This window comes from Gorilla gorilla, chromosome 20 (assembly GCF_029281585.2).
Source record: "Gorilla gorilla gorilla isolate KB3781 chromosome 20, NHGRI_mGorGor1-v2.1_pri, whole genome shotgun sequence".
In the NCBI taxonomy this organism is placed as follows: Eukaryota; Metazoa; Chordata; class Mammalia; order Primates; family Hominidae; genus Gorilla; species Gorilla gorilla.
Window position 1 is genome coordinate 17253994 of NC_073244.2, and position 27902 is coordinate 17281895.

Consider the following 27902-nt stretch of genomic DNA (forward strand, 5'->3'; position numbering starts at 1 on the left):
TCGGGAGGCTGTGGCACGAGACTCACTTGAACCTGGGAGGTGGAGGTTACAGTGAGCCGAGATCACGCCACTGCACTCCAGCCTGGGCAACAGAGTGACACTCTGTCTCAAAAAAAAAAAAAAAAAAAAAAGAAGTCTTCCCTCACAACAGTCCCCAAGAGTGGGTTTCTGGTTGTCTGCTCCTGGAATTCACTTATTTTATTTATTTTATTTATTATTGTTTTTTGAGACGGAGTCTTGCTCTGTTGCCCAGGCTGGAGTGCAGTCGCCTGATCTCAGCTCACTGCAACCTCTGCCTCCCAGGTTCAAGCAATTCTCCTGCCTCAGCCTCTGGAGTAGCTGTGATTACAGGCGCCCGCCACCACACCCAGCTAATTTTTGTATTTTTAGTGGAGACGGGGTTTCACCATGTTGGCCAGGCTAGTCTCAAACTCCTGACCTTGTGATCCGCCCGTCTCAGCCTCCCAAAGTGCTGGGACTATAGGCATGAGCCATGGCGCCTGGCCTATTTTATTTTTTTTTGGATACAGTCTTGCTTTGTCGCATAAGCTGGAGTACAATGGCGCCATCTTGGCCCACTGCGACCTCTGCCTCCCAGGTTCAAGCAATTCTCATGCCTCAGCCTCCCGAGTACCTGGTATTACAGGTGTGCGCCACCGTGCATGGCTAATTTTTGTATTTTTAGTAGAAATGGGGTTTTACCACATTGGCCAGACTGGTTTCAAACTCCTGACCTCGAATGATCTGCCCACCTCAGCCTCCCAAAGTATTAGGATTAGAGGCGTGAGCCACTGCACTTGGCCAATTTTATTTTATTTTTTTCAGACAGGATCTCACTCTGTCACCCAGGCTGGAGTGCAGTGGCACAATCTTGGCTTACTGCAGCCTCAACCTCCTGAACTCAAGTGATCCTCCCACCTCAGCCTCCTGAGTAGTTGGAACTGCAGGTGCGTGCTGCCATGCCCAGCTAATTTTTGTAGTTTTTGCAGAGACGTGGTCTCACTAGGTTGTCTAGGCTGGTCCTCAACTCCTGGACTCAAGTGATCCGCCCACCTTGGACTCCCAAAGTGCTGGGATTACAGGTATGAGCCACTGCACCTGGCCTTGATGTTATTACTATAGCATCAATCAGCACTTATATGGTATCTCCTATGTGCCAGACGCTGTTCTAGGGACTTTAAAAATATTCACTCTTTCAAATCATAGGAGCTCGAGAAAAAAAAAATCACTCTTTTTTTTTTTTTTTTTTTTTTTGAGGCGGAGTCTCACTCTGTTGCCCAGGCTGGAGTGCAGTAGCATGATCCTGGCTCACCACAACCTCCGCCTCCCAGGTTCTAGTGATTCTCCTGCCTCAGCCTCCCGAGTGGCTGGGACTGCAGGCGCGTGCCACCATGCCTGGCTAATTTTTGTATTTTTAGTAGAGATGGGGTTTCACTATGTTGGCCAGGCTGGCCTTGAACTCCTGACCTCATGATCTGCCCGCCTCGGCCTCCCAAAGTGCTGAGATTACAGGCATGAGCCACTGTGCCCGGTTTTTTTTTTTTTTGAGATGGAGTCTTGCTCTGTTGCCTAGGCTGGAGTGCAGTGACGCGATCTCGGCTCACTGCAACCTCTGCCTCCCGGGTTCAAGTGATTCTCCTGCCTCAGCATCCTAAGTAGCTGGGATTACAGGCGTGCAGCATCATGCCTGCCTAATTTTTTTTTGTATTTTTAGTAGAGACTGGGTTTCACCATGTTGGTCAGGCTGGTCTCAAACTCCCGACCTTGTGATCCGCCCACCTCAGCCTCCCAAAGTGCTGGGACTACAGGCATGAGCCACTGCACCTGGCTTAAAAAAATCACTGTTAATCGGCTGGGCGTGGTGGCTCACGCCTGTAATCCCAGCACTTTGTGATGCCGAGGCGGGAGGATCACAAGGTCAGGAGATTGAGACCATCCTGGTTAACACAGTGAAACCTGTCTCTACTAAAAATACAAAAAAAAACTAGCCAGGCGTGGTGACGGGCACCTGTAGTCCCAGCTACTCGGGAGGCTGAAGCAGGAGAATGGTGTCAACCCAGGAGGCAGAGCTTGCAGTGAGTCGAGATAGCGCCACTGCACTCCAGCCTGGGCAAGAGCGAGACTCTGTCTCAAAAAAAAAAAAAAAAAATTTACTCTTAATCATCAAAACAACCATATGGAGATAAGTACTTTCATTAGTCCCACTTTATGGACGAAGAAATTGAGGTACAGCGAGGTTAAGTTACTTGCCCAGGGTCACATAGCAGGTAAATGGAAGAGCTACAATTTTTTTATTTTGTTTTTTGGTTTTTTTTTGAGACAGAGTTTTGCTCTTGTTGCCCAGGCTGGAGTGCAATGGCATGATCCCGGCTCACTGCGACCTCCATCTCCCAGGTTCAAGCGATACTCCTGCCTCAGCCTCCCAAGTAGCTTGGATTACCGGTGCCCACCACCACGCCGAGCTAATGTTTGTATTTTTAGGAGAGACAGGGTTTTACCATGTTGTCCAGGCTGGTCTCGATCTCCTGACCTCAGGTGATCCACCTGCCTCGGCCTCCCAAAGTGCTGGGATTACAGGTGTGAACCACATGTGCCCAGCCCCAAAGCTACAATTTTATCCTCAACAGTCTGGTTCCCAAGTCTATGCTCTTAAAAAGGTAACCCCCATTCTCTCCCCTAAAAAGTCTCAACAGAGGGAGGAGTTGTCAACAAATATGTAGCAGATCTTGCCCTAGAGTCTCCTGAAACAAAAGGTAGACTGAGTGTAAATAAAGCTCTAGCCCAGTCCAGCCTAGCTCAATTCCTGATTGGACTGAGGTGATCAGCCTGTTATCCTATCTGCCTAAGAGAGGGAAAGGACACTTCTCACTGGGCAAAGATGACATTGCTTCATCCCTATGGTTCTTTTTTATACAATGTCCAGAATATGATAAAAAATTACAAGACAAGGGATGAGGCAGGAAAATGTGGTGGATAAGAGAGAAAAAGAGGCAACAGAAGCAGACACATAGATGATCAAATCTTGAAGTCAGCAAACAGAAACTTTTAAAGTTAGAAGAAAAGGTGAGCAAAAATGAGACAAAAGATGGAGAATTTCAACAGGGAATTGGGATCTACCAAAAAAATCACATGGATATTTTACAGTGGAAAAAAATATATAATATCTGAATTTTTTTTTTTTTTTTTTTTTTTTGAGACGGAGTCTCGCTCTGTCGCCCAGGCTGGAGTGCAGTGGTGCAATCTCAGCTCACTGCAAGCTCCGCCTCCCAGGTTCATGCCATTCTCCTGCCTCAGCCTCCCGAGTAGCTGGGACTACAGGCACCCACCACCATGCCTGGCTAATTTTTTGTATTTTTAATAGAGATGGGGTTTCACCATGTTAGCCAGGATGGTCTCGATCTCCTGACCTCGTGATCTGCCTGCCTCGGCCTCCTGCAGTGCTGGGATTACAGGCATGAGCCACCGTGCCTGGCCTAATATCTGAAATTAAGAACTCAACGGATGGGGTCAACAGGACGCTGGGCACAACAGAAGACATAAGTGGTGAACTCATAGACAAGTGAACAAAAAACTTCCCAGTTGGATTACAGAGAGGAAAGAATGGAAAAAACAGAACAGGACATAACAGATGTGATCAAAAGGCCTAATATATGTGTAATTGGAGTCCCAGGAGTGAAGAGTGAAAATGAGGCAGAAAAAAATTCAAGTGAGAATGGCTGAGAATTTCCCCAAACTGATGAAAGGCATCCACCCACAAATCCCAATTTTGTACTTCCAGCCACTGTTATACCACCCCCCCTCAACAATGCCTATAAATGTTTGTTGAAAATGAGTGAATGAATGAACTCCAATCATTTTCTCACCTGGATGTTCCCTACTTTCTGCTCTTCTTAGAAAATAATAAATGGTACAATAATATCTCCCATCTATTGTAGGCTGACAATATCTCAGTACTGCAGCCCCCTACATTTTCACATAACCTTATGAAGTAGTTGGTGTTGTTACTGTCTCCATTACAGGGGAGAAACCTGAGGCTCAGAGATGTTATGACCTAAGTAATCTGTCCTAGCACTTTAACCTGCTCTGCTAATCCTAATGTCTATACTCATACCAGTGACTGTTCTCCCACCTTTACTATCCTGTGCCTTCTGTGACCAAGTCCCTGGATCATGTGACCCCATCTTCCCCTGGCCCACTGACCAGCAAAGTCATGCAGCCGTGGCAAGGTATCCCGTGCAATCGATAGCAGTGGCAGGTACAGCTCGGCCACACGAGCCTTCACAGTGGCCTCGGCGTAGCGGGGGTCAGTGTCATGGCCACACAGCAGGCTGTGCACAGCACTGATGGCCTTCTTGTGCAACAGGAATGCCCTGTGGGGTAATGAGGTGCTCAGGACAGGGTGGACATGGCTCCTGGACTGTCCCACCTGTCCTGGGGCTAGACAGGAGCTCTGCTCACCCTTCAGCCTCAGGTTCAAGGGCCAGTGCCAGCTCCGTCAGCAGGAGCCCAGCTAGGAAGTGCTGCTGCCGGAATGGTCCACTCAGTTCGAACATGCTGGTCACCTTGGGGTCCGGGGCTTGGCTGGAGAAGGTGGAGCTCTGCAGAGAGTGGGGGAAAAATGGGGGATGCCAGTGGTCAAGGGTCAGAGGTGGGAGGTCACCATTAAAGCCATCTTGGAGGTGACAGAAATCATAGTGCCAATAGCCACAGATGAAAGACTGATGTTAAGTCATCTGGAGGTGACAGTGGGTATGGGTTTCAAGGCCAGAAGTGAGGGGCTGATGTTAACCCATCTGTGATGTAACAGGGCATGGGGTCAAAAGTCAGAGGACTGAGAAATAGCAGATGGAACACTGGGCTGGGAGTTAGGATTTAGGGGAGAGAAATCAGAAGTTAGTCCTTCTGGGAAATTGCTGAGAATGACAAGAGAGGTGAAGGGTCAGAAGTCAAAAGTCAAACATAAGGGATTAGTTCACCTAGGCAGTGGTCCACCGTGAAAGGGACAGAGATGAGGGAACCATAGGAGATGGACTGAAGGTGAGAGGTTGTAGGTCAAAGAGAGGAGGCAGAAGTGAAGCCAGCCCACCTGGGAGGTGGTGGAGGACACAGAGGGGGAGGGCGAGGCTGGAGGTGACAGGGGGCAGCAGGGGAGGTTGAGGGTCACGTAGTGCTCGTGGCTGCACAGGATGCGGGTGAATTCCATGCGCAGGGTCAGCAGGGCTGCTGGATTAGGGGACGACTGGAGCCGCGTGGCCACCTGCAGGAGAGGGGTGGCCATCAGTGATGTCAACATTGCTCTGCCTTCCATCCATGCCATGCCCACCCTGCCCACGCCCACTCCTACCTGCTTGTAGTGGGCCCGGACCAGGCTGAAGACAAAGCCCCGGTCCACCAGGGACAGAAGGTCACTGAGGAAGAAGGCCAGGCTGGCGTTGAGGTGCTCGGCCAGCTCCACATCCTGGGGACACAGGTGCCTGTCAACCCACACACCCATACCTCCTCCCCAAACCTCAGACCCGACAGGGGCTTGGCTCTCACCAAGATCATCTGCCACCCCTAGGAGCTGTATCACTGCCCCAAAGCCTTTGTCTGTGGGCTGTGGTGACTCTGGGACTTCCTGGTTGTCCTCCTCAGGCTGCCTTCCCCTCCCATGCTCCTTAAGACACCAAGGCAGATATGGGCTAACTCCCTGCAAGATCCTCTCGCTCTCTCTGTCCAGAGTTCAGAGCTGGGGAGAGACTATATTTCCCAGCCTCCCTTCCAGTTGAACCACATGACCAATTCTGGCCAATGGGATTTGAGGGGAAAGTGAGGTGGCCACTTATATGGCAGAAGCAGGTGGGTGCCGGGGAACTGCCAGGGCCAGGCCCACACAGTGATGCCTCTACAACCTACTTAATACTCAGAAATAAGCTATGGTTATTTAAATCACTTGTGACTGTGTTGAAGCGAATTAGCCTCTGCCCTAACTGATCGACTCTTAGCATCATTTATTTTTATTTTTATTTTTATTAATTAATTTATTTATTTTTTGAGATGGAGTCTTGCTCTGTCACTAAGGCTGGAGTACAGTGGCACAATTTCGGCTCACTGCAACTTCTGTCTCCCGGGTTTAAGCGATTCTCCTGCCTCAGCTTCCCCAGTAGCTTGGATTACAGACACCCACCACCACGCCTGGCTAATTTTTTTATTTTTAGTAGAGATGGGGTTTTGCCATGTTGGTTAGGCTGGTCTCGAACTCCTGACCTCAGGTGATCTGCTTCCCTTGGCTTCCCAAAGTGCTGGGATTACAGGCGTGAGATACCGCACCCGGCCTCTCAGCACCATTTAATGTGAGCTTTACTGAGCATCTACTCTGTGGCAAACCCTGTGAATGAGGCAGATGCCATCCCTGCTGTGGGTCCAACTCAGTCCAGTGTGTGTGGGGGGGGGCGGGGGCAGGGAGACACAAAATAAACAAGTATTTCAGATAGTTCTATGTGCTTCAAAGACAATATTAGATTGGTGCAAAAGTAATTGCAGTTTTGCAATTACTTTCAATGGCAAAAACTGTAATTACTTTTCTTTCTTTCTTTTTTTTTTTTGAGACGGAGTCTTGCTCTGTCACCCAGGCTATAGTGCAATGGCGCGATCTCGGCTCACTGCAACCTCTGCCTCCCGGGTTCAAGCGATTCTCCTGCCTCAGCCTCCTGAGTAGCTGGGATTACAGGCGTGCACCACCACACCTGGCTAATTTTTGTGTTTTTAGTAGAGACAGGGTTTCACCATGTTGGTAAGGCTGGTCTCAAACTCCTGACCTCAGGTGATCCGCCCTCCTCGGCCTCCCAAAGTGTTGGGATTACAGGCGTGAGCCACCATGCCCGGCCTGTAATTACTTGTCACCAACCTTAACAGACTGGGGTGACATTTTCAGAGATACTGAAGGATACCAAAGAGCCATGGGGAGAATGGCATCCTGGGTTAAGGGAACAGTCAGTGCAAAGGCCCTGAGGCAGGATGTGCCTAGCAAGTCCGGGGAACAGTGAGGTGGCTGATGTGGCCCCGAGGCCCAGCTGGTACTCGTTCTGCCCTCATACTCTCTTGAGCCACTCTGAGGCCTCACAAGTTAGCCTCAGCGGCCCTCAAATCCCTGCAACCCGGCCAGGCATGGTGGTTCATGCCTGTAATCCTAGCACTTTAGGAGGCTGAGGTGGGCGGATCACAGGGTCGGGAGTTTGAGACCAGCCTGGCTAATATGGTGAAACCTCATCTCTACTAAAAATACAAAAAATTAGCCAGGGGTGGTGGCGGGCGCCTGTAGTCCCAGCTACTTGGGAGGCTGAGCAAGGAGAATCGCTTGAACCCAGGAGGAGGAGGTTGCAGTGAGCTGAGATTGCGCCACTGCACTCCCGCTTGGGTGACAGAACGAGACTCCGTCTCAAAAAAAAAAAAAAAAATTAGCCGGGCATGGTGGCGCATCCCTGTAGTCCCAGCTACTCAGGAGGCTGAGGCAGGAGAATTGCTTGAACCTGGGAGGCGGAGGTTGCGGTGAGCCGAGATCGTGCCATTGCACTCCAGCCTGGGGGACAGAGCAAGACTCCATCTCAAAAAAAAAAAGTGGATTATCACGGGCATTGTTCTTCTCTGGATCTCTTTCTTGGGGTAGTTTCCTCACCATCTGGATCAGCCCCTGGGAATGTCAGTCTTTGGGAAGGCTCCAGCGAGACAAGGCCAGAACCTTTGAGACCAGCTTGGAGGTTACATGTGATTGTGCAAGGGTTGGCCTGGGCCAGAATGCCATTTCGAAAATCTGGAAAGTTCCCAGCAAATCCAGAGGTCCCATTTCTCCTTAGACACCAGGCCATCTCCTGGCATGGGAACATAGCAAGACCCCATCTCTACACACACACACACACACACACAAATAGGTGGGTATGGTAGCACACACCTGTAGCCCCAGCTACTCTGGAGGCTGAGGTGGGAGGATTGCTTCAGCCCAGGAGTTTGAGGCTACAGTGAGCCATGATCACACCACCACACTCTAGTCTGGACAACAGAGCAAGACCGTGTCTCAAACAAAAACAAATAAAAAAAAACAAAACCACACACAAAAAAACCCCAGACAATCTGGCCAGGCATGGTGGCTCACGCTTGTAATCCCGGCACTTTGGGAAGCCAAAGTGGGAGGAGCCCTTGAGCTCAGGAGTTGGAGACCAGTCTGGGCAACATAGTGAGACCCCGACTCTACTAAAAAAAAAAAAAAAAATTGCTGAGTATGTTGGCTTGTGCCTCTGGTCACAGCTACTTGGGAGGCTGAGGAGGGAGGATCCCTTGAGCCCAGGAGGTCAAGGCTGCCGTGAATTATGATCGCACCACTGCGCTCCAGCCTGGGCAACACAGCAAGACCCTATCTCCAAACAAAAACAAAAACAGCCAATCTGGACATGGCTGAGCCACATTCCTGCAGGGTTTCTGTTGGCTGGATTGAGTGATGGTCACCCCTGTTAGGTGGGACATCTGCCCTCTGCTCCACCATAAGCCCCACTTTCCCAGCTGAAACTGGTATTGACAGTGAGGGGTCTGGAGCTGGTGGCTCAGATTCAAAAGCCTCATTCTGCCCCTTCTCAGTCGTGTGGTACAAGGTTAAGCTACTCATTCATTCGATGCCTCAGTTTCCCCATCAATAAAATGGAGATAACAATAATACTAACTTCATGGGTTGTTGTGAGAATTTAATGATATGATCCAAGGCCGGGCGCGGTGGCTCACGCCCGTAATCCCAGCACTTTGGGAGGACAAGGCGGGCAGATCACCTGAGGTTAGGAGTTCCAGACCAGCCAGGCCAACATGGAGAAACACTGTCTCTACTGAAAATAGAAAATTAGCTGGGCGTGGTGGTGCATGCCTGTAATCCCAGCTACTTGGGAGGCTGAGGCAGGAGAATCGCTTGAACCTGGGAGGCGGAGATTGTGGTGAGCCAAGATTGCGCCATCGCACTCCAGCTTGGACAACAAGAGTGAAACTCTGTCTCAGAAAAAAAACAACAACAACAAAATGATACGATCCATATAAAATGCTTAGATATACAGTAAGTGCTCAATAAATGCTCGATATTATTACTATTATGATTAGTATTGCCTGCCTAGCCCCCGAGGGCATTGGAATTGGTAATCTAGGGCCTGAACAAGTCCACTGTCAGGGTCTCAGAACATCAACATCCATTTATTGAGCATTTGCTGTATACTCTGACTGTGCTAAGGGCTAACGGATCTGCCTTGTCACTTCCCTGCTCCCACCAACCCTCATTTCCTTCCTCATTCACTACAATCTAGCCATCCTTACTGCTCTACTGTTAGCCCAAGCATGGTCTTGCCTCAGGGCCTTTGCACCTGCTATTCCCCCTGCCTGGAATGCTCTTTCCCCAGACATTGCATGGAATGATCCCTTACTTTCTTCAAGTCTCCCCTTAAAAGCTACACAAGGGTAAGGATTTGGGTCTGTTTTGTTTATTGTTATATTGCTACACCCAGCACAGAGCTATGCACGTCACAGGCACTTAAGAAACAGACAATGAATGAACGGATCCACCCAGCAAAGTGGATTCCTGGTCTTACGGCCAGGAGGCACTGGGCAGGATTGGCGCCCCCACCTGGCTGGCTCTATGTCCTCCCTCAGGTTTCTTCCCACATTGAGACCCTGCATCTCTCACCTTGTGGACACGGGTGATGACCTCCAGGCCCACAGAGCCCACCAAGGCAGTGATGTCGTCCAGGAAGCGTCCGGGGAAGCGCAGCTTGCGGGGTGTGTCTAGTCGCTGGCCAAGAAGCAGGTGCAGCGCCATACTCTTCACCTGGGGGTGAGGTGAGAGGGCTGTGGGTGGGATTTGAAGGGCTGTGGGTGGGGCTTGAAGGGCTGTGGGTGGGATTTGAAGGGCTGTGGGTGGGGCTTGAAGGGCTGTGGGTGGGGCTTGAAGGGCTGTGGGTGGGGCTTGAAGGGCTGTGGGTGGGATTTGAAGGGCTGTGGGTGGGGCTTGAAGGGCTGTGGGTGGGGCTTGAAGGGCTGTGGGTGGAGGAGGCTTGACAGGAGGGGCGGGGCTTTATTAGCAATGGAGGTGGGCTGAAGGTAGGTTTGAGCCCTGTAGCTGCAGGTAGAAGCTGGGGCCTGAGGGATGTGGGCGGGGCTTGTGACCTATGGATGGGGCTTAAGAAAGCCGTGGGCAGATCCTGTGAGCATCCCAGGCAAAGTGTAGAGAGTGGGAAGGCTGAGAGGATGTGGGAGGGGCTTATGCGGGTCTCCCCAGGGCAAGTCCAGAGGTGGGACAAAGGGTGGGGCTTGAAGCACTGGATTTGAAGGGAGCTTTATTGGAGGTCCAGAGGGGATGCAGCCAGCAGGCCCTGGGAAGGAGGCTTCAAATAACCTATTGAAGAGTTTTAGGGATGTGTCTTACCTTGATCAGAAAGCTTTCCCTCTTTTTTTTTTTGAGATGGAGTCTTGCCGTCACCCAGGCTGGTGTGCAGTGGCATAATCTTGACTCACTGCAACCTCTGCCTACTGGGTTCAAGCGATTCTCCTGCCTCAGTCTCCCATGTAGCTGAGATTACAGGCACGCACTACTACGCCCGGCTAACTTTTGTATTTTTAGTAGAGATGGGGTTTCACCATGTTGGCCAGGCTGGTCTCAAACTCCTGACCTCAAGTGATCCACCCGCCTCGGCCTCCCAAAGTGCTGGGATTACAGGCGTGAGCCACTGTGCCTGACCACAGCTTTCTCTCTCTATCCAGGAATATCTCTTGCAGGATGCAGGTCTCCTGTCTAGGTGAGGGTCTCTTAATGGTTTCTCTCCTTAAAGAGTCTCATGGGGAAGGGAGGCTCTCTCTAAAGGTGGTTTCAGGTACAGTCTCTCCAGGGAGACACCACCTTAAGTGCCTCTCACCTCCCTAGGTTGTGGGGGGGGTCTCTTGGGGCCATTTCTCAAATATCTCAGGTGCAATTTCAGGGGGCTTCTCTCTTTTTTTTTTTTTTGAGACAGAGTCTCGCTCTGTCGCCCAGGCTGGAGTGCAGTGGCACAATCTCGGCTCACTGCAAGCTCCTCCTCCTGGGTGCACGCCATTCTTCTGCCTCAGCCTCCCGAGTATCTGGGACTACAGGCGCCTGCCACCACTCCCGGCTAATTTTTTTTTGTAGTTTTAGTAGAGACGGGGTTTCACCGTGTTAGCCAGGATGGTCTCGATCTCCTGACCTCGTGATCCGCCCGCCTCGGCCTCCCAAAGTGTTGGGATTACAGGCGTGAGCCACTATGCCTGGCCAGGGGGCTTCTCTCTTTAAAAAAGGAAGGGGCTCCACTGGGGGTCTCTTGCCACCAGGCAGGGAGGAGGGGGTCTCACCATGAGCTGGAAGAAGAACCAGGCATGCTGGAGGATGGCCTCGCGTACGGCACTGCTGCTGACCACCCACTGCAGAGCCAGCTCCTCGTGAAGCAGCTGGGGACAGAGGCAGGGGTCACAGAGTGCAAGGTGCCACCCCTTCCCGTACCCCCTCTGGAGACATGCCAGGGGAAGATGCAGCTGGAGGGCTCGGGGTTAGTGCAGCAGGAGCCAGGCAGGAGGAGGGGGACAAGAGGAGTGGAAGTGCCCTTTCCCTGGGCTCGCCAGACCCCCCTGGACTCTGGATGGGGGAGGAGCACTGGACCCCTTTGCTGGGGACCAGGACAAAAATAGCATCATCCGCACCTCCCCCCACTACCTTCTGCACAGTGGGTCTCAGCTGGGTGGCTGGTGGGGCCGAGGAGGAACCCTCGAGGTAGGAGGAGGCTCGGCTAGAGTTGCGGTCGATGGCCTATGATGGGATGTGATGGCGAGGAGAAGGTTAGTGTGGATGAGGTGAAGGGATATGTGGTTGGAGGAAAGACGTGTTCACACAGACAGGGATGGGGAAAAGAGGTAGGTTAGTGTGAATATAGAGAGAGAAATGCTTCCACATGGATGGACCAGGGCCATGGATGCCAATGAGGGCAGGCAAGAAAGAGAGATGGGCCGGCGTGGGTTGGGAGGGGAGGCTGGTTGGAATGGCCAGGGTGCTGTGGGAGTAGACGGGGCAGTGGACAAATAAAAGAGTCGCTGGAGAGAGCTGGGTGAGTCAAGATCAAGGTGTGTGGGTATGGGAGAAGAACGTGAGGCTGGGCGGGGTGGCTCAATACCTGTTATCCCAGCACTTTGGGAGGCTGGGGCAGGAAGACTGCTCAAACCCAGGAGTTTAAGACCAGCCTGGGCAACATAGTCAGACATTGACTCTACTAAGACAAAAACAAACAAACAAACAAAAATATATATATATGGCTGGGCCTGGTGGCGTGTGCCTGTAGTCCCAGCTGCTCAGGAGGCCAAAGCAGGAGGATTGCTTGACCCTGGGACTTGGAGGTTGCGGTGAGCTGTGATGGTACCACTGCACTCTAGCTTGGGTGACAGAGCAAGACTCCATCTCAAAAAAAAAAAAAAAAAAAAAAAGGAGGATGCTGTAGGATGCTGTAATCCTAGCACTTTGGGAGGCCGAGGCAGGTGGATCACGAGGTCAGGAGATCGAGACCATCCTAGTCAACATGGTGAATGGTGAAACCCCGTCTCTACTAAAAATACAAAAATTAGCTGGGCGTGGTGGCAGGCACCTGTAATTCCAGCTACTTGGGAGGCTGAGGCAGGAGAATCGCTTGAACCTGGGAGGCAGAGCCTGCAGTGAGCCGAGATTGCACCATTGCACTCTAGCCTGAGTGATAAAAGCGAGACTCCGTCTCAAAAAAAAAAAAGAATGTGATGGAGGAGGTGAGAATAACAATGAAAACGCAGTACGCCAGTGACCAGTGACAGCAGTGCAACCACAACAGGCAGGAGGAGTGTGGATGGAGCAGGACCGAGAACACACGAAGGCTGGGAATGGGTACATGGTGTGGGGGTGAAGGCAGAGGAGATGAAATCAGTGTAGACAGCAAGAATGTGTGTGGCCAGAGAAGGTGAGGGTGAGTGTAGACGAGGTGTAGAGTGTGACCGAGTCAGTGAGTCTAGAGGACAGAGAGGAGGACGCAGAGGTGGAGGAGGGTGAGTGTGGACAGAGGAGGTTAAACACAAGATGGGGAAGGAGGAGAAAGACAAGGCAGGAAGATAAGGACAGAGGAGGTGAGATGTTGGTGAGGTGCCAGGAATAGCAGAGAGAGCCCAAGGTTCCAGGCCTGGCCCTGCCCAAGCCTGGCTTGGGCCTCAGTATCCCCATCTGTGAAATGGGTATAGGCAGAGGAGTTCAAGCTCCACTCTCGCTTCCTCCTTCGCTGGTTAGGGGGTGAGGCTGCTCACAGGAACAGGAGGTCTGATGACAGAGACGACCCAACCCTGGGACCTACTCTGACACTTGAGGGCTCTCCAGCTACCCCAGTCCCAGCCATACCCTGGCAACTCACTGTGCACCGTGAGGGCCTTCCATTGAAAAGGCCCAGCCTCAGTGTCACCCAGATTTCCAGATTCCGAGCAATCCAAGGAAATGACTGCCCAAAGGCCCCCCTGCTTGTTCTGCTAGCAGTCCCCTGGGCCTGTCATAGGGTACAGGTTACCTTGGTGATGGGCACAGAGCTGGAATAGGCCCTAGGGCCAAGTGTGTAAGGAAGCAAGCCCTGTGGCCTCCTCTCTGTGCGTTCAGTCCTCTGACCTTGGTCCCAATATTTGTACACGCCTTTCCCTCTTCCTGAACACCCACACCCACCCACCCTTCCCTAGCTGACTCTATCTTACCCTTCGGGTCCCAGCAAAAGATGTCACTCCCCTGGAGAAGCCCCCAAGACCACCCAGAGGGAAGCTGGTATTCGGTTGCTACTTGCTTCCTTTCCACGCTGTGTGATCATATACTTATGCATTTGTTTGATCCGTGTCTATTTCCCCAACTAGCTGGAAGCTCAGGGTGAAGGCCAGACCAAGAATCTATCATCCCAACAAAATCCCACTGCAGTGCCCTCAGCCCTAACTCAAGCACAGGCTCAGGACTGCTGGGGGAGCACTATATTTTGAGTCCAAACTGCATCCGAAAATTTGGAGTGTTATCTCCATTTTACAAATGAAGAAACTGAGGCTCAGGAAGATGCATCCAATTGCTCAGAGCATGGGGTGAGCTCATAGCAGAGCTAGGACTTGAACCCAGGTCTGTTTGGAGGCAAAGCGTCCCCCTACACCAGGTACCTGGAAAGAGGCAGGGTAAGGGGAGCTCTTTGTCTAAAATGGGATAGGGGAGCTGAGAGGTTCCATTCCAGCCCTTTGAGAGTCCCATCATCAGGGGTGGATTAAAGGGAGGTGAATAGGCCATGCAGGACAGTGAGGTTATGGGTGACTGGATTTGTACTTCATTTGCATGCTATTTGCATATTACCCCTGTGCCTTCTGTCTCCATCTGAGACTGTGGCCTATGTGGCAGCAAAAGGCCAGTTAAGATGACCCAGTGATGCCTAAACACAGACTTCACAGCCCCAAACAAAGGCAGGAGAGGGGTCTGCCACCTCCTTCAGGCAGCCCCCCTAGGTTAGTCAGATGCAGCCAGGAAGGTGGGAGGAGCTCATGCTGAGGTGGTGTCACATGAGTGCAGGGACAGGTAGGAAGGGCACCTGTCTGGGGTCGGCCCCACAATAAGGGGGCGCCCGCCGCAGCACAGCCTTACTGCCTCCTGGAGCATAAGCGGAATTCACCCAGGAGTGTGAGCGATCGATGCCCTGGAGATACACGGAGAAGTGGTAGCATCCCCAGTGGAGGGCAGGGAAAGCAGCATGAAATACCAAGCGTGGACACGGTTCTGGACCATACATGTGCCCACATGTACACCTACACACAATCCTGAAAAATGTGCACATGTATATAGGTCCATTGGGTGCATGCCTTTACATAACCTGTGTATGTGGGTCCACAGGTGCATGCATACATACCCCTGTAAGTCTGTGCATGGGGTGCATGTGTATACACACCCGTACACATATATGCATCAGGTGAATGTGTATACAGACCCAGGTACATACAGGCACAGGATGACTGTGTATATGCACCTGTGTAAGTATATGCATGGGATGAATGTGTATATGCACCTGTGTCTGTATATGCATGGGGTGAATGTGTATATGCACCCGTGTCTCTATATGCATGGGGTGAATGTGTATACGCACCTGTGTACATATATGCATGGGGTGAATGTGTATACACACTTGTGTCCACACATGCATGGGATGGACACGTATACGTGCCCATGTACATATATGCATAGGGTGAATGTGCCTATGTACCTGTGTAGGTATATGCATGTGGGGGTGAATGTGTATATGCACCCATGTACATATATGCATGGGGTGAATGTGTATATGCACCTGTGTAGGTATATGCATGAGGTGAATGTGTATATGCACCTGCTACACGAGGTACATATTGCTCTTTGTTCAGCCACGCCAAGCTCCACCACCCATCCTCGGGTCAGTCATGGAGTACAGAGCTCAACACAAAGTCTGATCCATACCCCACAACCTGTGACAGCCCAGCCCAACTCTGCTGCCCAGAGTTACGCCTTCATTCACGTTGTCGTCTCTGTTGTTTCCCATGCTTTATCAACAGAGATTCTTCGCCCACCCACATGGCAACCACAACCACTGAGGCTGGAGATTCCAGGGCCCCCGTTGCCCTACCTTGCTGGCCAGGATGCGGGAAACCTCGTCATCCACAGAGCCAGGGGCCACAGCGAGGTCAGGGTTGCTGCTGCTGATGCTCTTGGAACGCGCCAGGTAGAGGCTTGTGGGGCGACCAGAGCCACGGGCCAGCGTGGCAGCCTGCACTGTCACTGGAGGGGCCCCTGAGGATGGAGTGAATAGGGTCAACCACCCACCCACCTGATGTGATGCCTCCCAGTCCCTTCCTACTCAGCTAATCTCTGCAAAATCACTTTCCTTCTCTGAGCCTCTAAGTTCCTCATCCATAAAATAGGCATAATGGCTGCCGCCTCACAGAGACTGGGGGGGGGCACTGAAAAACTGAGAATAGGCCAGGTACAGTGGCTCATGCCTATAATCCCAGCACTTTGGGAGGGCGAGCCAGGAGGATCACTTGAGCCCAAGAGTTCAAGCCCAGCCCAGCCAACATAGCAAGACTCTGTCCCTACAAAAAAATTAATGAAAAAATTAGCCGGGCATGGCAGTGCACGCCTGTGGTTCCAGTTACTTGGAGAGGCTGAGGCAACAGGATTACCTGAGCCCAGCAGTTTAAGGCAGCAGTGAGTTATGATCGTGACACTGCACTCTAGCCTGGCTGACAGAATAAGACCCTGACTTTTTTTTTTTTTTCTCAGAGAGTTTCACTCTTGTTGCCCAAGCTGGAGTGCAATGGTGCGATCTCAGCTCACTGCAACCTCTGCCTCCCGGGTTTAAGCAATTCTCTTGCCTCAGCCTCCTGAGTAGCTAGGATTACAAGCACGCACCACCATGCTCAGCTAATTTTTTTTTTTTTTTTATGAGATGGAGTCTTGCTCTGTTGCCAGGCTGGAGTGCAGTGGGGAGATCTTGGCTCACTGCAACCTCCATCTCCTGGGTTCGTGTGATTCTCTTGCCTCAGCCTCCCAAGTAGCTGGGACTACAGGCGTGAGCCACCACGCCCAGCTAATTTTTGCATTTTTAGTAGAAACGGGGTTTCACCATGTTGGCCGGGATGGTCTCGATCTGTTGACCTTGTCATCTGCCTGACTCAGCCTCCCAAAGTGCTGGGATTATAGGCGTGGGCCACTGTGCCTGGCCTATTTTACTTTTTGAGACAGGCTGGTCTCAAACTCCTGATCTCAGGTGATCCACTTGCCTCAGCCTCCCAAAGTTCTGGGATTACAGCCGTGAGCCACCATGCCTGGCTGACCCTGACTCTTAAAAAAAAGAAAAAAAAAAAAAAGAAGAAAAAAGAAAAAAACCCTGAGAATAATGCCTGACACATAGAGATTGGTGTTTATTTGGCAAATTAAAAAAAAAAAAAATCCAACTCTGTTGAGGGTTCACTATGTGCTAACCATTTTGTGTGGATTACTATGTCACTTACTATTACCAGTGCCCCCATGAGGTGGGTACTATTATTATCCCTGTTTTACAAAAGGAAAAACAGGCTCAGAGAAGTGATGTCACTTGCCCAAGGTCACAGAGACTGTAGGTGGCAGGGCCAGGATTCACATCTAGGCAGCTCAGCTTCAGTCTCCGCTCCAAGCTACTGAAGAGGCTTGCTGACTATCTGAATCGTTTTCCAGCCAAGCACACAGAAGCCACACCCCAGGGATGGTGCTAAAGTGGGCAAGACATTATCTCTCTTGCAAGTTGCTCAAACCAGCCAAGGCCTGTGAGGCCTCAGGGCCTTTGCACATGCTATTCTCACTACCTGGATGCTCTTCTCCCAGATCTTTCTTTCTTATTTTTTTTTTTTTTTTTGAAACAGGGTCTTGCTCTGTTGCCCAGACTGGAGTGCAGTGGCATGATCTCAGCTCACTGCAATCTCCATTTCCCGGGTTCAAGTGATTCTTCTGCCTCAGCCTCCTGAGTAGCTGGGGCTACAGGCGTGCGCCACCACACCTGGCTAATTTTTGTTTTTGTTTTTGTTTTTTGAGATGGAGTTTCACTCTGTCACCCAGGCTGGAGTGTGGTGGCATGACCTTGGCTCACTGCAACCTCTGCCTCCTGGGTTCAAATGATTCAGCCTCCCTAGTAGCTGGGATTACAGGCACCTACCACCATGCCTGGCTAATTTTTGTATTTTTAGTAGAGACGGGGTTTCACCATGTTGGCCAGGCTGGTCTTGAACTCCTGACCCCCTCAAGTGATCCCCCTGCCTTGGCATCCTAAAGTGCTGGGATTATAGGCATTAGCCACCATGCCTGGCCCCAGCTAATTTTTGTATTTTTAGTAGAGACGGGGTTTCATCATGTTGGCCAAGTTGATCTCGAACTCCTGACCTCAAATGATCCATCCAGCTCGGCCTCCCAAAGTCCTGGGATTACAGGCGTGAGCCACCGCACCCAGCCTCTTCTCCCAGATATTTCTCGTCTCCCAGGGATTTCTACAAACTCACCATCCGGGAGGCTGGGCTCAGTGCCAGGCAGGCGAAAGGCGTAGTGGACGTAGGCAGCCAGCTGTGGGCAGTGACCGCGGGCATCCTGGGCTGCCTCCAGGCTCCGGTGAACAAGGCTGACTACATGGGCCATTGCTTCAAAGGCTCCACGGCCCAGGTTCACTGCAGGGCAGAGCAGAGGTCAAGTTCCAGGGCCCAAGGCCTCTCACCTCCCCGCCCACTTTCCAAATATAAAGACATCAGGATTTGAGGGATCGTGTGCTCATTAAGGGTCACAAATTTTTTTTTTTTTTTTTTTTTTTTTTGAGATGGAGTCTTGCTCTGTTGCCGGGGCTGGAGTCCAGTGGCATGATCTTGGCTCACTGTCACCTCCGCCTCCCAGGTTCAAGCAATTCTCCTGCCTCAGCCTCCCGAGTAGCTGGGATTACAGGCATGCGCCACCACGCCCAGCTAATTTTGTATTTTTAGTAGAGAAGGGGTTTCTCCATGTTGGTCAGGCTGGTCTCGAACCCTCGACCTCAGGTGATCCGCCCGCCTCGGCCTCCCAAAGTGCTGGGATGACAGGCGTGAACCGCTGCACCCGGGCCAAAGGGTCACAGAAGACCTTCTCTGGGTGCAGGGGACTGGAGGTCATTTTTCAGATGAGAAAAATGGCCAGAGAGGTAAATGGGCTTATAGAAGATCCCTCAGGACCTCAGGACTGAGGAGCCATGTGGATGGGGAAACTGAGGTCTGAGGCCACATTCGCTTACCAATCTGGCCACTGATGATCGGGGGCCTGATGACCAGACGCACGAGCTTGTCCAGCACGTGGTGGGAGAAGGCCACGAGGGGTTCAGGGCTGGCCAGGCGCAGTGCTGCAAGACTGGCCCGCAGCTCCTGCTCCACGTTGCCCTCGCTCAGCACAGTGTCCTTGAGCCGGAATGGGAAGGCTCCCTCCTCCAGGACGTGCACCAGGGTGAAGAACTTGTCCAGGTAGGGGTCCTGGGTAGGGATGTGGAGTGAGCAGGGTGGGGCCTCAGGGGATGAAGACCACCCCTGCCTGAATCAGCAGCTTCCCTTAAAGCTGGGTCCAGCTGACCAAAGTCACGTCCAAGGCCTGAGGCCAGACCTCCCTGGCCATCGGCAACTGTTACTCAATCCTAGGGCAGGCAAGAGGGGAGCAGGGCGGGACTCTTGGTTCCCGCCCCACCCCGTACCTGGGGGTGCACAGAGGACACGGCCGTGAGCTCCACACTGAACACACCCTTGTGACCGTCCACCCAGCGCATGCCCGGAAGCGCCACCTGTGGGAGGGAGGCACCAGGTGGGCACTGGTCAGCCCTCCCCGACTGATCAGGTCACCCAGCGGCCCCAGCCATTGCGACACTGCAGCGTGAGTATAGCCCGGTCTGGGGGTGCAGCCAAGCACCCTGCCCCCAGCCCTGGTCCCAGTAGACTGAGAGGGTCCACTGGGCAGGCTGGAAATCCACATGCCAAGAGGGGGACAGAGAATGGAGACACAGGGTGAATGAATATTCATTGAGTAGGTCAGGAAACAGGATAGGAGGATTTGAGGCCTAGGGTCATTAACAATGGTGCATTCATGGGGAATGATAAGGTACTACGAGGGCAGGGGACAGTGATCAGGAAGGCAGTCAGGGTGGCTAAAGTGGGAATGGAGCAGAGAGGCAATGGGAATCTTTGGGGAGGACATGTAGGACACAGAGAGGCATTAATAGGGGGATAATGAGCTACACAGGGGCCCTGGAGGCACCAGTAGAGGATAACAAGCCTCCCAGGATTGACAGGAAGGAAGGCAGGTGACTCGGGAGTGCTTCTGGGGACAGTGCATTGGCAGGCAGGAGCTCCAGGGCACATACATCGGGTGTGAGCACGGAATAGCTGGGCGGCGGCTGGTCCACAGACACTGGGAGACAGAAGGGGCCGGTCCTCAGGCGCCCGTGCTGCAGCAGTGGGATCCACTGGGGAGAGGCTAGAGGTCAGGTCTGCGGCCAGGTTGGGGGACGAGGAGGGCTCAGGGGGAGGGAGGGAAGGGACGGCTCACAGTAAAGCCCACGGGCGTCTCCAGGGCAGTGCCCGGCCGGGGCTGGCAGCTGACATGGTAGAAGGTGAACAGCAGGTGATGGTTCTCTGTCACGCAGGCTGGAAGATGCAGCTTGAACTCCTCGTAGAACTCGGGGGACCTGGCAGAATCGGGCTGGGGGATCTGCTGGGGGCTGGGGTCCCCACTGTCTGCCCCATCACCTCTGCCATGCCACGCCCTCATTGCTGCTAGGCCCCACTGTCTCTGCTGTCTGCCTCAGCTTCCCTCATTAGCACTCTGGGAGCCTCTACCTCTCTTCTTCCTGTCCCCCATCTTCCCATCGATGCTGCCTTATGTGTATATATAAGGAACATCCTCCAACCCCCATGAGTGCCCCCAAGTTCCTCACGTGTCCCCCTACATACTTGTTATGGTAGACCACCGGTGTGAAGGCCTCGCGGGTAAATTCACTGCAGCTGGACTTGCCAAAGATGACCTGGGAGAGTGGATTCATGAGGGACCCATGGGGGATGCCCTACCCCCCTTCCCTGGGGCACAGCCACTGACCGGCAGAGCCTGGCTGGGGTCCTCGCCTGTCATGTACTGCACTCGCACGGCAAGGTTGCGCACGGAGCCCTGGCGGCTGCTGAAGTTGAGGCTGTGCGGGTACACATACAGCAGGTTCCTGTGGGGGGCAGGATGGGGGTGTCAGAGGGACAGGGGCCCTGAAGGTGCACATACGAGGCTGGGGTGATGGGACAAGGCTGGCTGGGAGCACAGACAGTCCAGGAAGAGTAGGTCATGAGGCTGGGGCATTGAGGGCCCGGCGAGAGGTAATACAGGTATCAGTCAGGAGATAGGACAGAGGGCAGAGGGTGGGGGACAAGCGAGCACCCTAAAAACACAGATTGGGAACAGTGTGGTAGAGGGTGGGAATACAGAAGGACATTGGAGGCACTCATGGGGCACAATGACACACAGAAGGCAGAGAATAGCGAGGCACTCAGGGCCAGAGTTCCAAGGTACCTCAGGTGGCCAGTGGTCAAGCCTAAGCCCCACCCAAGGGCCTGACTGCCCTTCCCCCAGGAGGTCACTAGAGTTATGTGGCCTATTTCTCAGGTGGGGAAACTGAGGCCAGAGCCCGAGTCCTGCCTCCTTCCCCCAGGGGCAACTCTGTGCAAGCCTTGACCCCTCCCTGGGCCTCAGTTTCCCTATGTGTATAATGGGCACTTCAGGCCTTCCAGCTGAGCCTTTGTAATGATACTGATGATGATAAATAACAACAATGACAATAATTGCACCAAACACTATTACTACAACAATGAAATAATCGCGCCTACTGTGTGCCAGGCTCTGTTCTAAGCACTCAACATGAAATAATTCATTTACTTCTCACAAGTAGCTCATGAGGCAGGACTAACATCACCGCCATTTTACAAGCAGGGAAACTGAGGTACTTGCACAATCACCCAGGGAGTAAAATGGCAGTCAGTGGTGATCTGGGCATATGCAGGTCTTGGAGATCAGGCTGTGTGACCTTGGGAGAGTCTCTGCCACCTGCACCTGCCCCCTTGGATACTAACCAGGCCAATAAAAGCCCCCACGTGGCAAGTGTGTGGGAGGGGAACAAGAGCAGATATTGTAATGGCAGGTCAAACAGCTCAGGGCAAACCATCAATGCTTATAAAATCTTTACTGTTATTACCATCATCATTGCGATGCCTATTCATAGATGGAGAAACAGGCTCAGCATGGTGAGTCTCAGGAACTCCCAGCAGGGTCTGGGGCCCATCCTCTCCCAATGCCCCCCACCCACACCTGGCCCTGAGCCCCAGGAAGCGTGATCCCGGCGTGGCCTAGCCGGACATTCGCCTGATGCAACTATCGCACCACCGCCAGGCCCTTGTGCAATGCGGGGCACCAGGTTGGCCAGTTAACGATTGACTGGGGATCAGTGGGGGTGTGAGGCATAAAAGGCTTCAGGGACAGTGCTGTGGCTACACACTTAGACCCTCAGTCATGCCAGTGCCTGCTCTGTGCCTGCTGTGGGCCCTGGCAATGGTGACCCGGCCTGCCTCAGCGGCCCCCATGGGCGGCCCAGAACTGGCACAGCATGAGGAGCTGACCCTGCTCTTCCACGGGACCCTGCAGCTGGGCCAGGCCCTCAACGGTGTGTACAGGACCACGGAGGGACGGCTGACAAAGGCCAGGAACAGCCTGGGTCTCTATGGCCGCACAATAGAACTCCTGGGGCAGGAGGTCAGCCGGGGCCGGGATGCAGCCCAGGAACTTCGGGCAAGCCTGTTGGAGACTCAGGTGGGCACCGTAGCTGCGACGCTGTGGGGTGGCCAGGAGTCCAAAGAGGAGTTCGTGTCTAGGGTAACCAACCATCCTGGTTTGCCCAGGACTGAAGGGATTCCTGGGATACAAGATTTTCAGCGATAAACTCAGGCAAGTCCTTAGGTACACAAAGATGAGTTGGTCATCCTACTAGTGACCCACTGTTTATTAAGCAGATGGAGGAGGATATTCTGCAGCTGCAGGCAGAGGCCACAGCTGAGGTGCTGGGGGAGGTGGCCCAGGCACAGAAGGTGCTACAGGACAGCGTGCGGCGGCTAGAAGTCCAGCTGAGAAGCGCCTGGCTGGGCCCTGCCTACCGAGAATTTGAGGTCTTAAAGGTAAGGAGCTCCCCCAACCCTAGTGGGCTGAGACCCTGATTTCCGGCCAGAACTCGCTTCTGCACCTTGAGTCCCAAAGACCTCCCAGATCAGCCTCCCAGCTCTGTGGCCTCTACCCTGCATGTCCCCAGACAAAACTCAAGTCCTTTTGTGTGCCTCAGTTTCCCTTTTGTGTGCCTCAGTTGCAAATAAGGGCAACACCTGATATCTCACGGTAGGGCCAGGTACTCAATGCAGGTAAAATATTCAGCATGGGGAGGGCACACAGTTGGTGCTCAATAAATTCTTTTTTTTTTTTTTTTGAGACAGAGTCTCACTGTTGCCCAGGCTGGAGTGCAGTGGTGTGATCTTGGCTCACTGCAACCTCCACCTCCTAGGTTCACGTGATTCTCCTGCCTCAGCCTCCCGAGTAGCTGGAATTACAGGTGCACCAGCTAATTTTTGTATTTTTTAGTAGAGATGGGATTTCACCATGTTGGCCAGGCTGGTCTCGAACTCCTGACCTCAAGGGATCTGCCTGCCTCGGTTTCCCAAAGTGCTGGGATTACAGGTGTGAGCCACTACACCTGGCCAATAAATTCTTACTACTAGAGAAACTGGTAACATTTCGTGAGCACCCAGTAAGTACCCAGCACTGTTCTATGCCCTTTAATAATCCATACGATGGCCGGGCATGGTGGCTCACGCCTGTAATCCCAGCACTTTGGGTAGCTAAGGTGGTTGGAACACTTAAGGTCAGGAGTTCGAGACCACCCTGGCCAACATGGTGAAACCCCGTCTCTACTAAAAATACAAAAAATTAGCTGGGCGTGGTGGCACATGCCTGTAGTCCCAGCTACTCAGGAGGCTTAGGTAGGAGAATCACTTGAACCTGGGAGGCGGAGGTTGCAGTCAGCTGAGATCATGTCATTGCACTCAGCCTGGGTGACAGAGCTAGACTCAAAAAAAAAAAAAAAAAAATCCATAGGATGTTCATCACCTCCCCCATGAAGTGAGTCCTATTTTATCCCCATTTTACAGATGGAGAAACTGAGGCCAAAGAGCATTGTTGACTTGCTGGGTAACACAGATACAATAGCGGGGCTGGGGCAGAGGGTCAGGGGATGGGAGGTGAGGTGGCTGTCGGCTGAGGTTTCCATTCTGACCCCCACAGGCTCACGCCGACAAGCAGAGCCACATCCTATGGGCCCTCACAGGCCACGTGCAGCGGCAGAGGCAGGAGATGGTGGCACAGCAGCATCGGCTGCGACAGATCCAGGAGAGGTGAGCCTGGCAGGGGTTTGGCAGGCAGGGCAGTTGGATGGGGGGCGCACAGGGCAGCTGGAAAGGGGCCCCCTCACCTGGGCTGAGCCACATCTCCCTCCCCAGACTCCACACAGCGGCGCTCCCAGCCTGAATCTGCCTGGATGGAACTGAGGACCAATCATGCTGCAAGGAACACTTCCACGCCCCGTGAGGCCCCTGTGCAGGGAGGAGCTGCCTGTTCACTGGGATCAGCCAGGGCGCCGGGCCCCACTTCTGAGCACAGAGCAGAGACAGACGCAGGCGGGGACAAAGGCAGAGGATGTAGCCCCATTGGGGAGGGGTGGAGGAAGGACGTGTACCCTTTCATGCCTACACACCCCTCATTAAAGCAGAGTCGTGGCATCTCACCCAGGGTGTCTGTGTGTGTCCTTGGCTTAGGGAGACCCCACCCAGCATGATGTATAAATACCTCCCATTCAAGTGCCCAGCTGGGCCCCAGAGGCCGTACCTGTAGCTGGTATGGGGGGCATAGACTTCGCGGGCGGGGAACTCCAGAATCTCCTTGGTGGGCCGGCCCCTGGGGTCTGGGTAGGGCTTGATATGAAGCAGCTCAGGGGAGAGGCAGAAGTGGGGATTTTCAGGAGCCGGAGAAATGTCGATCTTGAGCTGGGCTGGGAAGGGAAGAACCGGTTTGCACCTGCCTGGGAGCCTCCTGGCCCAGCCCACCCTTTCTGGGCTGTGGAGTCAGGGCAGACTCTCCCACGATGTTCTCTGGGGACTGAGGGCTGTGTCCCTCAGGTGCCAAGGCCAGAAATTGCCCTCAACTCTGCTGTCTGTCACCCTAAATTTTTTTTTCGTTTTTGTTTTTCTTTTTTTAAGTGGAGTCGCTCTGTTGCTCAGGCTGGAGTGCAGTGGGGCGATCTCGACTCACTGCAACCTCTGCCTCCCCAGTTCAAGTGATTCTCCTGCCTCAGCCTCCCAGGTAGCTGGGATTACAGGTGTGTGCCACCACACCTGGTGAATTTTTGTATTTTTAGTAGAGATGGAATTTCACCATGTTGGCCAGGCTGGTCTCAAACTCCTGACCTCAAGTGATCTGCCCGCCTCGGCCTCCCAAAGTGCTGGGATTACAGGTATGAGCCACCGCACCTGGCCCCCAGGCTGGTCTTGAGCTCCTGGGCTCAAACAATCATCCTCCTGCCTCAGCCTCCCAAAGTATTGGGGTTACAGACTTGAGCCACTGCACCCCAGCCTTACCCCTACATTTGATCAACTCTGCCCCCAGGACCCCTGCCTGCCCCGCTGCCATTAACCACCTATTGACGCTGTATCCATCTTATTTATTCTGCTTCTTGTCTATGGTCCCCATTAGAAGCTGTAGCCAGCCCCTGAGGTCAGGGATTTGTGTATCATGGTCATCGTTGGGTCTCTGATGCCCCTGGCACAGTAGGTGCTCTCAGTGTAGGTTTGTTGAGTGGCTGAGTGAGAGTGATACTTCTTGTGTATGGGGTGTGCCACGCACCAGTCACAGGACGTAGTCGCCGCAGCAGGGACGACGGGCGCCTCATGTCAGCCAGGAACTTGAAGAGGTCCTCGTCACTGAGTCGCTCAGCCTCCTACATGGGACCCGCTCCCGTCAGCCTGGGCCAGGGGGCTAGGGGTCCCCAGGGCTAATGCAGCCAGCGGGGAGTGGGGGAGTCCCTGGCCCCAGGGTAGGACACCTGCTTAAAGAAGTTTGTGACAGTTAGCGTGGCTGGACGGAAGCCAGAGAAGCTGCAGGCGTCGTCCCCACTACTCGCCCGGTCCTGGGGCCCCCGACGGCGGCGGTCTGTCCAGGCTGGCCGGCGCTCTAGGGGAGGGAATGACAATGACAAAAGGGGGACCAAGATGAAACAGGGAGACTCAGGGGCGACACAGTTCGGCCAGCAGAGGGCGCACCCCCTCGCCCCGTAGCCCTGCCCCAGGCCTGTCAGCACCACCCTTTAGCCCCGCCCCAAGCCTGTTAGCCCCGCCTCCTCACCGCCCTCCGAGTCAGAGTCCCGGTCCAGCTGCCCAGCGCTGCTCACGATGTTGGCCAAGTGCACGGCCGTCCAGGCGAAGGGCATGCGGTAGCGGCCCAGGCGGGTGCAGAACTGCTCGGCCGCCAGGCGCAGCTTCTCTAGCTTCTCTTTGTTCTATGGGGAGACCCCGTCCCCTGCCAGCTCAGCATCCTAGCCCTGCTGAGTCAGGGATCTGTTGCCCCTAGTCCAGCCTCCACACGCTTACCTTGGCTGTGTCCACTTCTTTCAACACCATGTAAGGCTCACAGCACTCACTGATGTCCCCTTGCTGAAGCACCTTCTCCAACTGCGGGGCAGATGAATGAATCCAGTGAGGCGCTGCCCGAACGCTCTGTTCCCCCGTGCTGGCTCCCCAGCCTCCTGGACCCCTCATGGGCCCTCGGACACTCCTATCATATGAAGGCCTTTGCTCCAACACCTCCCATGGCTCCCGCTGTCCTTGGGATCAAGGGTTAGTGTTGGCCTGCCTGGTGGCTACTCCCTCCCATTCTTCAGATCTACCCCTAAACTCCAAGCCTAGCTTTAGCTGGTGATATTTTCCCTACATGTACTTATTTATTTACATTTATGTATGTATGTATTATACAGAGACAGGGGTCTCGCTATGTTGCCTAGGCTGGTCTCAAACTCTTGGGCTCAAGTGATGCCCCTGCCTCTGCCTCCCAAAGTGCTGGGATAACAGGCATGAGCCATCACGTTCCCCGGCTTGTTGTGAATTTTTTTTTTTTTTTTAGACAGAGTCTCCCTGTTGCCCAGGCTGAAGTGCGTGATGGGATCTCAGCTCACTGCAACCTCTGCCTCCTGAGTTTAAGCAATTCTCCTGCCTCAGCCTCCTGAGTAGCTGGGATTACAGGCATGACCCACCACACCTGGCTTTTTTTGTTTTTTTGAGATGGGGTCTCACTCTGTCACCCAGACGGGAGTGCAATGGCACAATCTCGGCTCACTGCAACCTCTGCCTCCCGGGTTCAAGCAATTCTCCTGCCTCAGCCTCCCGAGTAGCTGGGACTACAGGCGCCTGCTACTACGTCCGGCTAATTTTGTATTTTTAGTAGAGACGAGGTTTCACCATTGGTCAGGCTGGTCTGGAACTCCCAACTTCAGATGATCTGCCTGCCTCGGCCTCCCAAAGTGCTGGGATTACAGTTGTGAGTCACTGTGCCTGGCCTTTCCTACATTTTTGTTAGTGTAAACAGAGGCCACTCTGGGCATGGCTCTGAGCCATGAGGCCTAGACTCCAATCCTGACCACTCAGGGTCTGTGGGACCCTGGGCAGTGGGACCCTATCCACTCTGTGCCTCAGTTTCCCCATCTGGAAAATGGGAGCCATGGCACCCCTCCACCTTGGGCCTTGTGGTGAGGACTGAAGCAGGGATCCCTGTGAAGCGTGACCATAGCAGCACCTGCCTGTGGACACTGGATTCATTTCATCATTGCAAACTAATTGAAGGTTTTGAGAAAAGAAATTTGACCTCCCTCCCAGAAACAGAAAATCTCAAATGAGGGTGCCAACTATGTTTTTCATCTGTCCACAAACTTCCCAACAGCATCTCACCCACCTCCGAGGACCCCAGCCTGTCACATGTGCCCAGGGATGGCTTTTCTCCCCAGGCTGCCCACGTATGGTTCTCAGCTCAACTGTCACCTCTCCCTGGAAGCCCTTGGTGATTTCTCCCCACCTGAGTTGGGTCAGGGGCCTTCTCCCTGCCTGTGTCTCCCCCACAACAGCCCTGATTACCCTTCTTGGTGATGTATCTGTCTCATTCTGTGAAGGCAGGGACTAAATCAGTGACATCCGCCATTACCACCCCCTTGCCC

At 53.2% G+C, this 27902-nt stretch overlaps 2 protein-coding genes across 12 annotated transcripts in view; one reads left to right on the plus strand and one right to left on the minus strand.

The window, feature by feature from the left end:
• DOCK6 (dedicator of cytokinesis 6) overlaps positions 1-27902 on the minus strand; it is a 63695-nt gene that overhangs the window by 18842 nt on the left and 16951 nt on the right. For 3 of the 10 annotated variants that reach the window (XM_055371584.1, XM_063701007.1, XM_063701011.1), the window contains exons 10-30: positions 26290-26370; positions 26045-26198; positions 25746-25873; positions 25547-25640; positions 24533-24695; positions 20669-20786; positions 20527-20597; positions 20123-20261; positions 19938-20039; positions 19275-19361; positions 18828-19059; positions 18076-18237; positions 15672-15835; positions 14613-14717; positions 11723-11815; positions 11365-11460; positions 9689-9829; positions 5345-5458; positions 5087-5257; positions 4459-4598; positions 4201-4370 (exon numbers count right to left, since the gene is read on the minus strand). In XM_055371584.1, coding sequence (XP_055227559.1) covers positions 4201-4370; positions 4459-4598; positions 5087-5257; positions 5345-5458; positions 9689-9829; positions 11365-11460; positions 11723-11815; positions 14613-14717; positions 15672-15835; positions 18076-18237; positions 18828-19059; positions 19275-19361; positions 19938-20039; positions 20123-20261; positions 20527-20597; positions 20669-20786; positions 24533-24695; positions 25547-25640; positions 25746-25873; positions 26045-26198; positions 26290-26370 — 2725 coding nt within the window. The remainder of the gene's footprint in view (positions 1-4200; positions 4371-4458; positions 4599-5086; positions 5258-5344; positions 5459-9688; positions 9830-11364; positions 11461-11722; positions 11816-14612; positions 14718-15671; positions 15836-18075; positions 18238-18827; positions 19060-19274; positions 19362-19937; positions 20040-20122; positions 20262-20526; positions 20598-20668; positions 20787-24532; positions 24696-25546; positions 25641-25745; positions 25874-26044; positions 26199-26289; positions 26371-27902) is intronic. The other 7 variants (XM_055371586.1, XM_063701009.1, XM_055371587.1 and 4 more) reach the window with 4 other exon arrangements.
• On the plus strand, positions 22093-24431 carry ANGPTL8 (angiopoietin like 8). Of its 2 annotated transcripts, XM_031006879.3 has the most exons (5): positions 22093-22417; positions 22618-22779; positions 23800-23839; positions 23933-24042; positions 24148-24215. In XM_031006879.3, the coding sequence occupies exons 1-5, from the start codon at positions 22121-22123 to the stop codon at positions 24193-24195; spliced, it is 657 nt and encodes a 218-aa protein (XP_030862739.1). In that variant the 5' UTR covers positions 22093-22120; the 3' UTR covers positions 24196-24215. The 2 variants fall into 2 exon arrangements, with proteins under 2 accessions (XP_030862739.1, XP_055227860.1); XM_055371885.1 differs by lacking the exon at positions 23800-23839 and having other exon boundaries at positions 24148-24431.